The sequence below is a fragment of the Euleptes europaea genome, chromosome 1 (assembly GCF_029931775.1).
Source record: "Euleptes europaea isolate rEulEur1 chromosome 1, rEulEur1.hap1, whole genome shotgun sequence".
NCBI lineage: Eukaryota > Metazoa > Chordata > Lepidosauria > Squamata > Sphaerodactylidae > Euleptes > Euleptes europaea.
In genome coordinates this window covers 106,832,044-106,847,785 of record NC_079312.1, presented here as the reverse complement: position 1 = coordinate 106,847,785, position 15,742 = coordinate 106,832,044, and the positions used below count along the sequence as shown (strand labels likewise).

General features: G+C 39.9%; 2 protein-coding genes across 2 annotated transcripts in view; one reads left to right on the top strand and one right to left on the bottom strand.

The window, feature by feature from the left end:
* Positions 1–7,296, bottom strand: part of INSYN2B (inhibitory synaptic factor family member 2B) — a 36,199-nt gene extending 28,903 nt beyond the window's left edge. The window contains exons 1-2 of the mRNA XM_056856596.1: positions 5,927–7,296; positions 559–633 (exon numbers count right to left, since the gene is read on the bottom strand). Coding sequence (XP_056712574.1) covers positions 559–633; positions 5,927–7,281 — 1,430 coding nt within the window. The 5' untranslated portion in view covers positions 7,282–7,296. The remainder of the gene's footprint in view (positions 1–558; positions 634–5,926) is intronic.
* The window catches only part of DOCK2 (dedicator of cytokinesis 2), a 367,227-nt gene that overhangs the window by 162,808 nt on the left and 188,677 nt on the right, over positions 1–15,742 (top strand). The window lies entirely within an intron of this gene.

Here is a 15,742-nt window from a genome sequence, read left to right as displayed (position 1 = left end):
ATTGAGCTGCATATGAGCCATGTCAGAAAGAAGGTTTGAAAACGAGCCTATGCTCGTTCGCATTTTGAAATGTTCCAGGCATATTGCCTATCTCTCCACACATGCATTTCCTGACATTGAATACCGCAGAATAGGAGAGCTCTGTATACCTATGTAATGCGTGGAGCTTCATCTCTGAAGGAGCGGCCAACAAAGCACTAAAACGAAAATGTTATATTGACCCACATCATGCTTTTGGGGCGCAAAAACTATGCATCACAAACCCATTTTGAACATTTATCCTAATAACTGAATAATTCTTATCTTTGTTTATTTAACTGCTCTTTATATATAAGAAAAAGGGGTTGCCTATCAGATAGTAGACATTTCTTCCCAATAGATTCTTGTAAGAAAGGTTTTTTCTCTTACCCACACTATGGGTACAAATTATCAGCCATAGGCATTAGTGAAATCAGGATTGCACCTTTTGTTCTTTTAAACAATATAGCAATATCTTTGAATGCTGAATAAATATCCTATTGAGACAGATATATACAATTACCCATTGATACGAGGTACCTGTAAATGATACATGCAGTGTTCTGGCATGTGCTGCAATTGTTGAGATCTTGGCCAGTGCGGTAGAAGTTCCGCCTGCAATAGACAATAGCTACTGTAATTTATTTATAAAACCAGCAATTCTATAGCTAAATCTTTCTTCACAAAATTTATTCTCTGCAGACATTTATCTATGTAAATCTACCTATGCCTTAAATATTAACGTATAAAGAGTTTGTCTTTAATTTGATTGTCTTAAACTTTAAATATATAAGGCTGGTGCACACGGTTTGTTTCCTTCGTGTAAATAGTCTCAAACCATCCTTAGAGTACATCTCAAAGGCAGAAATGTAAAATGTGAAGAAGAGATGGTATGCAGATTCAGCCATGGTGAATCTTTAACTGCAGTGGCTGGGAAAAGATGTTATGACGATGGAAATCAGTGACCTATTTGTTTCCTGTGTAGAAAATGCATATGCTACCTCTCCAGATATCTGCTCAAGGCAGCTCAGAAAAAATAATAACACTTAACAATACAGGAATCATCATTAATAATTTAAGCCATGAAAACCTAGCACCTTAAGAACAGTTAGGCATGTTGGCCAGTTGAACCTCAAGTGGGAGAGCATTCCAAAGGCAAAATAACATCACTCAAGAAGCCCTGTCTCTAGTTGCCACCCATCTCACCTCTGCAGGTTGAGTCACAAAGAGCAGGGGTTGGGACAAGGATCTATGGAACTGTATTTTTAGGTGTGTGTATGTAAAGTGCTGTCAAATCACAGCAGACTAATGGTGACCCCTTATGGGATTCTCAAGGCAAGAGACTAACAAGGATGGCTTGCCAATGCCTTCCTCTGCTTAGCAACCCTGGTATTCCTTGGTGGTCTCCCATCCAAATACTAACCAGGGCTGACCCTGCTTAGCTTCCAAGATCTGACGAGAGTGGGCTATACCATGCTGCCTTCCCTCCATATTTTTAGGTGTGCATATGAGGTATTTCAAGTATATACCTGAAAATGTAGATGAGCATGACTAACATATTGATGGACACAGTGTGGCTTGGATCCTAAGAAGTACAAACAGAGGAGAGCAACATTTTCTCCCCCCACTTCACCTTTCTGTGCCCCCCTTATTGTGTTTTTTTGCAGGTCAGGTCACCCAAAGTGCTATCATGGCCAAATCTGAAAGGCAGAGGTCTACGGCCCCAGGTCATTGGCTTACCTAGGGGTCTCCAAAAGCATGGTGTAGCTTTGCATTTGAAATTTACATTGCCATCTAAGGGGGTGACAATATCATTGTCCAGAGGCTACGAAGACTGCACCACTGCAGGAATGACTGCTAAAAGAACACTTATTCAGAGTACTTCTGAGGGCTATTTTAAGGACACTTCTGTTTCTACTCATGTGCATCTTATTTTATTCACCATTTTTGTTGCCTTTCTTGTTTAACAGAGCGGTTTAAAAGTCTTCCATATGAAAAGTCACATGAATATGGATGATTTGTATTTTAAATAATGGACGTGGATCCAAATAACTTATTCCATGAGCAGACATACTTCTTGTGATTGAACTCTACATGCTGTGTAGCATGTGTTTATTCAGTTGTTACCTCAGCAAATGTCCAGTCTGTGCAGGAAATATTGAAGGCTAGACTTGGCAGTCATTGATCTGGAATGATTTAGGGACAGCTGTGATAACTTAGGCCTATATGTAGAGGAATAGACTGGATGTAAAATTTTAGCAGGATTTTTTAAGGGTTGAAATCACCCATTAGTCAGTGACAACTTGTGCTGAGTTGTGGATGTGGGACTGTTCATCCTTGAATGCTTTCAAAGAATCTAATGTTACTGCTCTTTTCTATGCTGAGTGATACTTGTGGTTCCATAAAAGTTCTCTGAAAACAGACGTTACAGATTTATCACCACAGTGACAATATGACTCCAGTAAAAGGATGAGAGGTCTGAAGCTTAATAGGTGACCGAATTCACTCAAAGACTACATCTGTATGTAGTCTTGTATGTGGGAATCAGCTGTGTTTTGGATAGGGATGTGAAAATCAACTGTGTTTGTTCTTTCTTGGCACACTTATTCAGTTGTCACATGCACCCAAAAGAAGACTGGTCTTGCAAAGCAGAGGATTCATTGCTTTGTAAGAAATTGATGTTAACCTTTAAAAAGCTAGCTCTGATATATAATCTATAAAGTATTTTTTCCTAGCCTGCATATCAATTATGTTAAATCAAACTGTTGCCAGGTGTTTCCTTATGGGTGTTAATTGTTAAGGATAATCCTGTATTCATATACTTTCCTCTTAAGACCGAGTGAGGTGGCACTATTTACCCATCAGGAGACATATAATTAAGGTTGCTGGCCCCCAGAGACATGTAATTAAGGTTGCAAACCCCCAGGTGGGGCCTGGAGAACACCCTCACGACAGATATTAGTTCCCCTGGAGGGCTTTGGAGGGTGGACTCTATGGCATTGTACTCTTCACTCCCTGAACTACAACCTCCCCAGGTTCCACACCCATATTCTCTAGAAATTTCCCAACCCAGAGTTGGCAACCCTAATTTCAACTGAATGTAAAAGTGCTAAACACTAAAATGGAAGGCATAAATAAATCAAGTAAAATTTAGCAAAAAATTCAGACAAGAAGAATTTGGACTCTAACTTAGGAGAACCCTACAAGAACCAAAAAATTATGGGTTTGCATCCCTACACTCAGTGATTCTAAGAGCAGTAAACCAATGCATACAAGAGGTATACGATGCATACCTGAGACCCTGCCCCCCTCTTTTAGAATTTATCCATTAAAAAGAGGGATGGGAACAGTCTGGATCTGAAGTCTTGTGGATGGATTGAATTGGCTTCTTCCTACAGAACTGAACCCTCTGAATGCGAACAACTTTCAGTGTGGGCTGTGCCAACTGACAGCCAAAGCGAGCATTTGAAGTATGCAACCTATAACTTTTGGAGTAAACCAATCTTATTTATTGTACCCTAAGGATAACTATCTAGCTATTGTAGAGATTAAATACTTAGGTACTAAATAACGATGCTTTTGTGTTACCTTTGTCTACTTGTTTGTGTTTCTTTTGCAATTAAGTTATTTTAAGCTTTTGGGGTTCTTTTCCTTTTATCCTGGGGTCTTTTGCAATCATCACTTCTTACTTACAAAACTTTATGCTGGATTTTGGCTCATGAGTGTGGCAACCTTTTGAGTTGGCTAGGATTTCTAAAGTAGAAAAGAGGAATAAATGAATCCCATACAGTTAATTGTGTTACTAGAGCCAGAACAATCTTGTTTTAAGAAGACAGTCAGTGGTGAACTGCTAGCTTGTAGATATTTAAAGAACTGGCTGTTGACAACAATGGACAATCTACCAAAAATGATATTCTGGGTATTTATATATCTCATTTTTCACTAAATTATGGCTGACGTTCAGCTTAATTCTAACAGTTTCTCATCAACGTTTTGGAGTTCTTTGACAAAGTGAACAAAAACGTAGATAATGGTGATCCAGTAGACATTATATACTTGAATGTCCAAAAATCTTTTGATGCAGTACCTCACCAAAGATTCCTAAGTAAGCTTAGCAGTCAGGGAGTAAGAGAATGGGTCCTCTTATATATTAAAAATTGGTTAAACAACCTCGTAATAGAGGTTAAGAATAAATGAGCAGTTCTCTCAATGGAAGAAAGTAAGCAGTGGGGTCCCACAACGATCGGTATGGGCACCAGTACTATTTAATTTGTTCATTAATGATCTGTATTTGGAGGTGAGCAGTGTAGTGGCCAATTTGCAGATGACACGATTATTCAAGATGGTGAAAACCAAAGCCGACTGAGAAGAGCTCCAGGAGGATCTCCACATACTGAGTGGTTGGGTAACAATGTGGCAAATGAAGTTCAAAACATGTAAGCATTAGGTTATGTACACTGGAACAAAACAAAACACCCAATTTTAAGTCTGAACCTGCTGACACTGAGAAGGAAAGAGACTGCTGGGATCATAGCTGATTGCTCAATGAAAATGTAAGTCAAGTGTGTCTCAGCAGTGAAAAAGGCAAACTCTATACTGGGGATTATTAGGGAAGGGGTTGAAAATAGAGCAGCCAATATTATAATGTTCCTGTATAGATCTATGGTGTGGCCACATTTGGAATACTATGTGCAGTTCTGGTCACCATATCGCCGACAGGGCATAACAGAGCTAGAAAAAGTCTGTAAGAGGGCAACCAAGTTGATTAAAGGGTTGGAGCACTTTTCCTATGAGGAAAGGCTGAGAGTGTCTGGGGCTTTTCAGTTTAGAAAAGAGGCAACAAAAGGATGACATGGTAGAAGTTTGAAAAATTATGCACAGTGAAGAATGGATAGAGAGGGCTTTTTCTCCCTCTCCCCAAATACTAGAACTCGGAGGCATTCAGTGAAGCCGATGGGGCAGTAGATTCAGGATGGACAAAAGGAAATACTTCTTTATTCAGTGAGTGACTAAAATGTGGAATTTGCTGCCAGAGAATGTAGACAAGCATAGAAAGCTTTAAAGGGGGATCAGACAGATTCATGGAGGATAGGTCTATCGGGGTTACTAGCCCTGGTAACTAAAAGGAACCTCCACATTCAGAGGCAGTAAACCTCTGAATCCTAGTGCCAGGAGACAACATCAGGGGAAGGCCTTGGCTTCTATGCCCAGTTATTGGCCCTCTAGAATAACAGATTGGCCACTGTGTGAGACAGGATTCTGAACTAGATGGACCACTTATTTGATCCATCAGTGCTCTTCTTATGTCTATTTATTAATTAATTTGTTAAAATATTTATACCCCACCTTTTCTTGTGGTTAAAGGCGGCTTACAGTAAAAACATTTCCAGTAAAAACCAAAACAGATAACAAACCCCAAATCTCTCCCTCCCTCTTCTTATGTTCTTTCTTCTATGTTTTAAAATGATTCTGTTCTTATATCTCTGTTTCAAAAGAATGAATTAAACTCATTTTTGTGTATATTTGTCGGTGTGTTCGTGCACATATTGTGTTTTTTAAAAAAATCAGGAACTCCCCCTGCCATTTGTAATTATGCCTCTTTGGCAGATTTGCCACTCCCTGAACTGAAGACAAAAACCACCAGGAGAAATAACTCTCTGATGCTCGTGTTTTGAACATAAACACTGATGAATCTTAGTGAAAATGCTTTAAATGCAAGCTGTGAAAGAACAATTTATTTGATTTATAACTGGGAACGTATGAAATATTATAGCAGAATGTTATATTATGAATTGGTTGCATCCAAAAATATCCCCCAAGAGCAAAATTTAAAAGGAAACAATGTATTGTTTTAAAGAACGCAGTTAATGTTAATACAATAGTATTGAATATCAAAAACACATCGTACCCTTCATTGAGGGCTCTGGCCTTTTCCATGTCTTGAATTACATTCAAAAGGACTTTAATTTTCTCCTGGTTTGACTGCAAGGATTCCTCAACAGACTGGAGCCTATCTTGTAGAGCGCACAGCTCACTATGTGCCAAATGGATTTGATTAATTTGTTCAGTGCCTTTGTTCTGTGGTTTTATTTCAGTCTCTGGAAGATAGGCATTTATGTGAAAGCCTTCTAAGTAGTTGTCATACTGTGGCACTTCGGTATGGGTAGAACTGTTCCCGGCTTCCGTTTGACACGAGGGAATAGAAGGTAATGCATTGTTGTTAGCGAATGACTTTATTGTTTGGTTATTATTAGTCAGTGTCTTATGGTCAGAGTCTGTTTTCTGCTGTATTGGTTGCTGATGTTCTCTGAGGGAGCAGCGTAATGAACTGTGGCATAACTGAGGTGATGATGGAGCGGTTTCCTTAGTACCAGCATCATCACTAGAGGCAAGTAGCTCAGTATAGTTTTTTTCCTCGCAAGAACCCCGACCCACATTGGTTTCATTACAGTTACAGCTGGCACAAGGGAGAGATTTCTCGGAGCCTGTACGCACTGAACAGTTTTCATCAGATTGTCTAATAACTGTGGAAGAATGAACTGAACTGCTTAAATCCGCTTGTGTATCTGGGCCATAAATGGAAAAATTGTCTTGTGCAGAACCCAGGCATGTGTACTCAGGCACCTGGGTAGAAACAGTTGCTTTTTCCAGTATTGCAAATTTATCTGAACCCAAATAGTTAGGCCCATTGCTTTGTGCTTTAGGCACCCTTTCGAACAGCCGATTGGCTGTTGCGGCTGCTCTTGGTCCATCATCTAAATGCCGACTGATGCTTAAATAAGAGAGGCTGGAAGAGATGACATCCTGTTCAGAAAGATTGCCGTTGACTTGAATGGAATATTCTGACTCCTTTGGCATTTCAGTCAAGGACTTGCTTGTTGTAATTCTTTTCTTTTTAAATACTGGAAAGTGTTTTCTGAGACTCGGAGAAGTCTGTATGGCAATGTTTTGTAATCCTGCGTGAGATGAAGGGAAACAGAAGGAATTGCTTACTTGGGGTTGCAATGCTTGTACTTTATCCAACGTACATGAGTCTTGAGCAGCTGCTGTCTCCAGATCCGATTCTGTTAGTGGCGGATTGTCCATCCCATCGTCTTTGAATCGGACTTGTTGAGATTTGCTCCTGCGATGGTGGGGCTGCCTCCGAAAATCCACTGAATCCAGGCTGTTCCGCTTCAGCAGCACCGGGCGCACTTTAATGCCTTGTTGAGCCATTGTGTCGCAATTTAATATAGGCAGATAATGTGTTTCTTTGCGACCCATTTCATTTGGTCAATTTGAACATCTGGCTGGGCCCCCGAATAAAAAAAGACTATTGTTGCTGGGCAAAAAAAAATCTTTTCATTCTCTTTGATCTTAGTGTGTGTATATTTAGCTTGTAACCTCATTTGCAGTTTTTTTTAATTTACTTTTAAAATATTATTAAAGGATTAGTTTTATGACTGAAAGAATGAACTTACAATTTAAATGTTTGATCCCAGCTATTTTGTATTTGCATAGAGTGTAAACAACAAGCATTATAGCACTTTGGGGTACTTGCTTCCCAGATGCATAGATTTCCTAGAAGAACATATCCTTTAGTACTAAACTGAAACTCTTTCTTTATAGGTTTCTTTTCTTCTTGTTCCATTTTCTTCGTGTTACTGATGAAATTAATCTAAAATCGCTAAACAGAAGCCTGTGAGTTGTGACCAAACAGAAGCAAAGCATCCAACAGGATTAAATGAAAGCAGATTACTGTTGTATGGTCCTTGATCTTGTTTACACACGTTTGAGGTTAAGGATACCTAAGGAATTGCGTGACTATGGTGATGTCCAAAAATATCTTGGTGTCTGGAGACTAGCTTTCATGGTTTCTAAAAGAAAGAAAAAGAAATAGTTGCTAAGTCATATTATGCAATCATTTTAAAGTTATTTTTATGTACTGCAGTTAAGCATGGAGTTGGATAATGTAAACAAACTGGAACACTTGCATTTTGTTGAGGAAGGCAGTTTTAAATAAAAATAACAATGACAATGATAAGGATTACCATTATGCAGCTCTCTAATATTAATCTGTCTGAAATCTACCACCAACCTAATCCTTCAAAACCAATTAGGTAAAGCAACTTCGGTTTATCCCCTCACCCACTACCTCTGAAATCCTAACACTTTATACGTAACATTCCAGACTTTTTTTGATCATTATGTGGGAGCTTTTTTCCTTGGCTGCTTCTTTGAAGAAGAAGAGTTGGTTATTATATGCCGACTTTCTCTACCACTTAAGGCAGAATCAAACCTACTTACAGTCACTTTCCTTCCCCCTCCCCACAACAGACACCCTGAGAGGTGGGTGAGGCTGAAAGAGCATGACTTGCCCAAGGTCCTTTGGACACTTTCCCCAGAATAGTCAAATACAGAAACAACATGGCAGGACCAAATGTTTTGCTTCTTCCTGCTTGATTCTTGTCTGGCTAGAAGGGATTACAGCATCCCAGGAGCAACATTGCTTGTCCAAATGAGAGACAGTACAGTTAACTACCATTAGTTTTGGTTTGTGAAACAGGAAATTGAAGCCAGGGTGTTTTTGTATTACGTATAAATGCTATGTGCTGTTTTATTCCTGCCTTCTTTCCCTCCAATGCTCTGTGCTCACCACACATACTGAGTTGCCTGGCAAAAGTGGCTCAAAAACAACCCCCTCCCAACCATTTGAAGAGAAAAAAACAGCTGGAAGGGCAGGGAACTTCTTCCTGTGTGTGTAAATGTCCTGGCCTTGAAAGAGCTGCCATCCCCAGGCATGATTCAGCCCCACATGCTGCTTTTATATAGCATGGGAGCAGATAGCGACCATTAGAATGCATGTCCACATCAAGCATACCCACATAAAATTAAAAAATAGCACCTCATCTGTTGAGAAGTTCAAGTTCAAATACAGGTTTTCCGGTGTTAATTATTTTTGTTCCTGACAACTGTTGTTTAATCCAAAATTCTTCTTGGGCTTGGAGGTTTCAGGACATTATCTATGAGACACTGGCTCAGATGTTCACTTATTCAGGGAAAATAGACATGGATGATGACTGTGTCTGTGTTGCATGTGCATGTAAAATTTCTTCCCTAGTGTAATTTCTCATGTTACTCTTATGTCATATATAGCTGAATGCGTGCTATAGACCTCATATTTGTCCATGGACAGGTCCCTGTTTTCAGTTGCAATGTTAAACACACTGGCTCTTTTTTACAAACAGTTGTATACACATACTTGCAGGTATACACTTGATTTTTTTCTTCTGGCAAACCACCCCGTAAACAAAGTCTGCCTAGAAAACATCGGGATGTGACGTTATCCCATGGGTCAGGAATGACCCGGTGCTTGCACAGGGGACCTTTACCTTTACACTGAGTAATTGTCATGTTACATTAAAAGGAATGCTCACTGACTCTTACAACTAGGTGCATGCAAGTACATGCAGGATATACATGTGTTCACTGTAATGAGTAAACGGCTAGTACATAGGGTCAAATAGGTAAGAATTTGAAAATTTTTAAATAATGTATGTAGCGTTTGCTTACACAGACTAAATGTACATCTGTTTTCAGTTACTTTGTTTATATACCTTTAGGCATTCAGTCATTTTCTGACTTTACCATGCAGCAATTTGTAAATGCCTTTTATGCCAAACATCATGGTTTAGTTTGCATTATAGCATTGTTTCCTTGTCTTCATGCAGTGGTCAATGAAGTAAATGACTAGATAGCTGATTTCAACTGTTTATCTCTGCTTACACCTGTTCTCCTTCCACAGAGTGACACGTTAGTGTCATTTATTATATGTAATATCTGCCACAGTCCCATGTTCATTCTTAGATCACTGTCTAATGTTATCTGCATTTTAATTGTTCCCTACCTGCAGTTATAAAGCAATCTAATCTTGATTATAGGTGATTTTGAATGCTATACTTTTTTTCGCACGGATCAGTAATCTTGATAAGTTGACTAACAATTGATATCTAAGTAGCTAATTGCATTTGTAGACCACTTTCCAAGATCAAGTTCTATAGAGAATTTGCCACACAATGATTGTTAGGTCTCCTAATGTGCAATGTGGGCTCCTCTAGAAATGAAGAGTGTAAACGCCATGTGAACTCCTGTAGAAATGAAGAGTCTAATGCATGGAATCCAAACAAGAAGTTTTTGATACCGAGAAGGGAATTGCATCCTGTTGTTCACTAATATTTTTTATTCTGGAAACTACTTCGCATCATGATCAGGTAGACTAACAGCCCATTCCTGAGGTGGCGGTGGCGGTGATGGCAGGGAGGAGGCAACGCTGCGCGCCTCCTAACCCATTTCGCAGCCGCCAATATATATTAAAAAAAGCCTTTATAAAAGGCTTTTTCTTTTTTAAATGGGGCTTTTTGCCCCATTGAAAACAGTGAGGCTGTGCCTGCTAAAAAGCAGGCTGTTCGTCCTGTTGGCATAACTAAAAAGCTGTTCATCCTCTTGGCGTAATGGGGAGAAAGGGGACAAGAGGCTGCCTACAGGCAGCCCCGCCTCCCAGAATGCCCTGAGAATGCCCCCAGGATGCCAGAACACCCCCTGGAATGCTGGCCCAGGCCTTTACATCGGTGGGACACCGGCAGAATGCCCAGCTAACATTCAGGGTGGCGCTGCTGTGTTGGGGCCACTCACAACAGCATAAGTAGCCAGGGCGCTGCCGCGGTGGGCTCCAATGTCAATCCAGACCCTAAGGGCTTTCGCCCTCGAAGGTCAGGAATGCGCTGTTAGTCTGTACCATATTATCTGCTTGCTTGATTTTTTATAGTGCAATTTGTGATGCGTTATATCAGATAAGTTATTAAATCTGCCCAAGTACAGTCATAAATATGGAATTCATTTAAATGCATCATGAACAAAGGTGGGACAGTTTTGGAACTATGTATATTTTTCTCTCTACCCACTGTATGCCCTTCAATGTAATGCTTCTTCACTGCTTTCGTAAGTTTCATGTTGAAATATTAGCTTGACTTTTGCAGAAAGCTGTGTTCTAAAAAGGGGGGAAGAAGATTATACTGTCTGTGATCAGTGGTTCTTTCTATTTTTTTTTTCATTATAAGATGTAAATACTGAAACATTTATGCCAGTAAAATGCTAACACAGCACAGAATGCCAAAGTTTTCTCCTGAGATAAAAGGAATTTTAAAGGTGGGATAAAAATGCTACTTCATGAGTAGGAGTACATTTTTTGACATAGAAGTGCTTATGAATTTTGTGGTCATGAAGCATCATCAAAATGCTTGAGCAGACTTCAGCATGTTCCATGATCAGTACAAGAAAAAAAAATGCTGTTAAATCCTTTCTGCTAGTACTCTTGATGGTAACCTAAAGCAAGACATTTTTGCTATGTCAGTCTTGGATATATTTTAATGGCCAAAATAAACTTGCATACCATATGAAACCCCTGCAGAGTTTACTGCCTTATTTTGTGCTAAGGTACACATTCAAAAAGGCCGGAGAACACTCATTACAGTTTGATGGGCTACAGAACAAATGTTAATAGCTTCACCTTTTAATTTAAGACTGCCTTTATTTTTATAGCATACCTTTTTATAGTAGCTCAGCTATTAGAAGATTTTTTAGCTGTCTTTAAAACTCCGTAAAGCTTATACTCTGTAACAGGCCATTAGTATTCTACAGGAAAAGTTTAAAGTGTATTAGGAATAGGGTTGCCAACCTCCAGGTGGTGGCTGGAGATCTCCTGGGATTACAACTGACCTCCAGGTGACAGAGATCAGTTCACCTGGAGAAAACAGCCTCTTTGGAAGGTGGACTCTGGCATTATACCCCATTGAAGTCCCTCCCCTCCCCAAACCCTGCCCTCCTCAGGCTCCACCACCAAAAACTCCAAGTATCTCCCAACCCAGAACTGACAACCCTAATTAGGAAGTGGCAGCAAATGGTAAATTCTGTTGTACACAATCCTTCCTTACCCTCACAGCTATGTTATCAGTGGGCCCTCAAATAATCTTTTTCTTCCCTGAATCCCTTCCCTCCTCCATTTCTGATATATTCTTTTTTGATGTTGCTCATCTTTGTCTCTTCTACCTTCTGTAACGTCTGACTGTTTTTCCTAGGCACCAACTGTCTTTCTCTCTCTTATTTATTTGACTCTATCATAATACTACCCATTTCCTCTTTCTCGTCATTCTAGAATGACACAAAACACTTCAAAGCAAGACTCTACCAATACAAGCAAATAAATTTAAAATTCTACAGAAATCAGAGGCATGTGTTTTGTTTCCTAGTTTTCCTTCTCTGTTGATAATTATCAGTAGTTTTTTCACTCCTCCAAAACATGGGCCATTTATGCATGGGAGGATTTGCCTTGGACTTGCCACTCTCTAGATGCACATTTTTCCCATCTGAATTCTCAAAACTAAAAAATAAGCCCCTGTGCATAGTTTTGAGAATTCAGATGGGGAAAATGTACATCTAGGGAGCAAATCCAAGGCAAAACTTCCCATGTATAAGTGGCTAAAATCAGCATAATTATTTATACTTTTTTTTTTTTTGCTTAGGAGAGTATTTGTTCTTCTGAAAGGGAAAAGCCCATAGCTGAGTGATAGAGAACAGTCTTTACATGCATACAGTCATGTGTTCATCTCCTGTGAAAAAGATCTTTATTTATTACATTTATATGTCACCTTTCTTGCATCATGGAATTTAAAGTAGCATATATAGGGCTCTCAGGAGATCTCACATTCAGGCACTGACTAGACACGGACCTCCTTAACTTCAGAAAAGTTGCTCCACCATTTGATGAATCATGGCCTCGAGGGACCACTTGATAGATGGACGGGGGGGGGGTCAACCTCATGAGCCCTTGGAAATTTGCTGCGAGTTTGAGCAAACATCACAATAGGCCAAGATGAACTTATGGTCTGACTAACAGCGCAATTCACACAGGGGGGCCAAAAGTGCTGAGAAGGCGGCCTAACCTGAGCACCAGCATAAATGCCACCTGCGCTGACATAAGGGGCATTTATGATGATGCTTTGGCACTTACAATGGTGTTGGGAAGCGGCGTGGCAGTGCATGGGTACTGGCACAGCTGGACACACCAGCACACCTCTGGTGCAAGAGCTTGCATAAGAGCTTGCGCCAGCACCAAAGGGGGTGTGCCCAGGAACGGGGTTGGTGTTAGTCAGTTCCCTAAGTCCTTTTGGCATGGGAATGTCCACATTTGCTGGTGTGAACTTATGCCAATGAAAATGTAGGCGCAGCCCATTGAGCTGCATACAGTGATTCCACGGGGGTTGGGGGATTGTCCCTGTCAGATTGCTGGCCATGGTGGAGCAAGCTGCTTAAGAGGTGGCTTGGCTGCACCATCCCTGGCCCCCTCAGATTGTGCTGTAAGTCTTAGGAACATAAGAGCCCTGCTGCATCAGACCACTGGTCCATCTAATCTAGAATCTTGCTTCATGCAGAGGCCCTGGACATTTAAAAAGTCAAGAGTAACTTACACTCATGGGTTGTGTGTTGCGGGAGAACTAGGGTTGCCAACTGCCAGGTAGTAATCAAATTAATAAATGGACTCTGTATTAAGGATATTTTGAAGTACCTTAATTTTCAGGATACATTAAGGTTACATTACCTACAAGGTTTCTGTATGAGAATGTTTTGATAATTGTTCAGATTGGATGTTTTCCTTTATGGCATTTAAAAATTTCATTCCTCATTAAGGAGTGATCCAAATAAGAATAGCAGGAAGAAGAGCATTCCTATTTCACTGTTTTAATATAAAGTTAGAAGCACAACACATTGGGTATTATAAAAATACACACAAGGTCAAGGCAAAGTCATGAAAGGCTGTATGACTCAGGATGTCTCTATAAAACAGCAAATAAACAGATTTATAGCTTGTTCTTGTAACTTTTTAAAAGGATCAGCAGATTGATTGGGCAGAGTGGAGACATGCTTGTTCACCGTGGTGCTTCACAAAACATTTATGACACATTTTCTGCTCTTCTATTCTCTTGACAGAGTTGTCATACCTAAAATTCATAAACTTTATTTTCACAACATTTGGAATGTTTCATGTTGGCTGTTTAGTCTATGTTTAGCTGAGAGGCAGTCCAGCATAAACAAATGTTGATATATCTAATGCCTTTCTCCTGGTGTCAGAAATCCCATAGAAACCACTGACCACTGTTTGTGGTTATAAATTCCCTGGAATTATAACTGATCTCCAGACTATGGAGATCAATTCCCCTGGAGAAAATGGCTGCTTTGGAGGGTGGAATCTATGGCTTTAAACCTCCCAACCCTACTCCCTCCAGGCTTTACCCCCAAGTCTCTAGGAATTTCTCAACCTGGAGTTGGCAACTCTTCTCCCATAGCACAGTAGCTACCTAAGACCAACCCTGTGTATGAGAAAGCCATGAAGTAGGAGGAAGCAGGTGAAGACCATATCAAATACCTGTTCTTTTGCATTTGCTGAACTGATTCCATTCTACAGTGGTCATGTAAGGGTAACTGCTTTGTATCTTAGGATTGCCAACCTCCAGGTACTAGCTGGAGATGTCCCGCTATTACAACTGATCTCCAGCCGATAGAGATCAGTTCCCCTGGAAAAAATGGCTACTTTGGCAATTGGAGTCTATGGCATTGAAGTCCCTCACCTCCCCAAACCCCACCCTCCTCAGGGTCTGCCCAAAAACCTCCCGCCGGTGGCAACCCTATTGTATCTGTCAGGGTAGAAGGAGGTATGCAGACACCATTCTGGGTTGTTCATGATTCAGTTCTGCTGTTCCATGTTCAGAGGAACTAAACATTGTGTGTGCATGTGCTGTAATTTTTTTAAGTATGTATTTTAATTTTTGCCAATTTATTGGAGAAGTGGCATTGTGGTTTAACCTAGGCTAGATCAAATTTGGCAATTCTCATAAAAATTCTTGGAAAGCCATAAGTGCATGGGAGGTATTTATTTCATGCAGTAGGCCATAATTGATTGACATAGATTATAGAATCTGTCGGCTAGATACCGCATTTTAAAACAGATTGTAAAATTACCTGAAAAGAATCTTTGTGATTTTTTGCACAAAAGGTCAGAAAAACAGTTCCCAGTAAGTAAAACCACCAATGGATAGCCACTGAAGTGTTTGCCCATTGAAGCGAATAGATCTGAATTTAGGTGCCTGCTCGCAAGAATTTTTATTTGGTGCTTATATTGAAACGAATGTCAAACGGTAGATCTCTCATTCTGTGGCAAATGCTGTAGATAATCTTTGGGGGGAAATTGTCAAAGCATCCAATACTGTTCTTCTATCCTCCTTGTTTCTCACTGCTAAAAAAACAAAAACCCTCACTGTTAAAACTGTTCAAGGGCATACTAAATATTGTATTTCATTGAACTTCTGATTTATGTTTAAATAGCATTCCTTCTTAAGTTTTGTTCAACAGCGATCAAAGCAGAGCTCAGACTAATCAAAACAATTTCCCCACTGAGTGTAAAATTTGAGAGTGATGGAGTACAAAACAATGATTAAGCTCTGGCAATTTTTCTTTGTTTGAATCCTGTTTTTATGCATGAATTTCTGATAGCTGCAGACATAAACTGACCATCCCTGTTCTTGGTAAAGACAATGCCATAACAGTGGCTTCTTCTTCTTTTTTTCTTACAAAGACAATTTGTTTAATGTTGGAATCTGGCCAGGTTGATTCCCTCCGTTTGTAGAAATCTTTA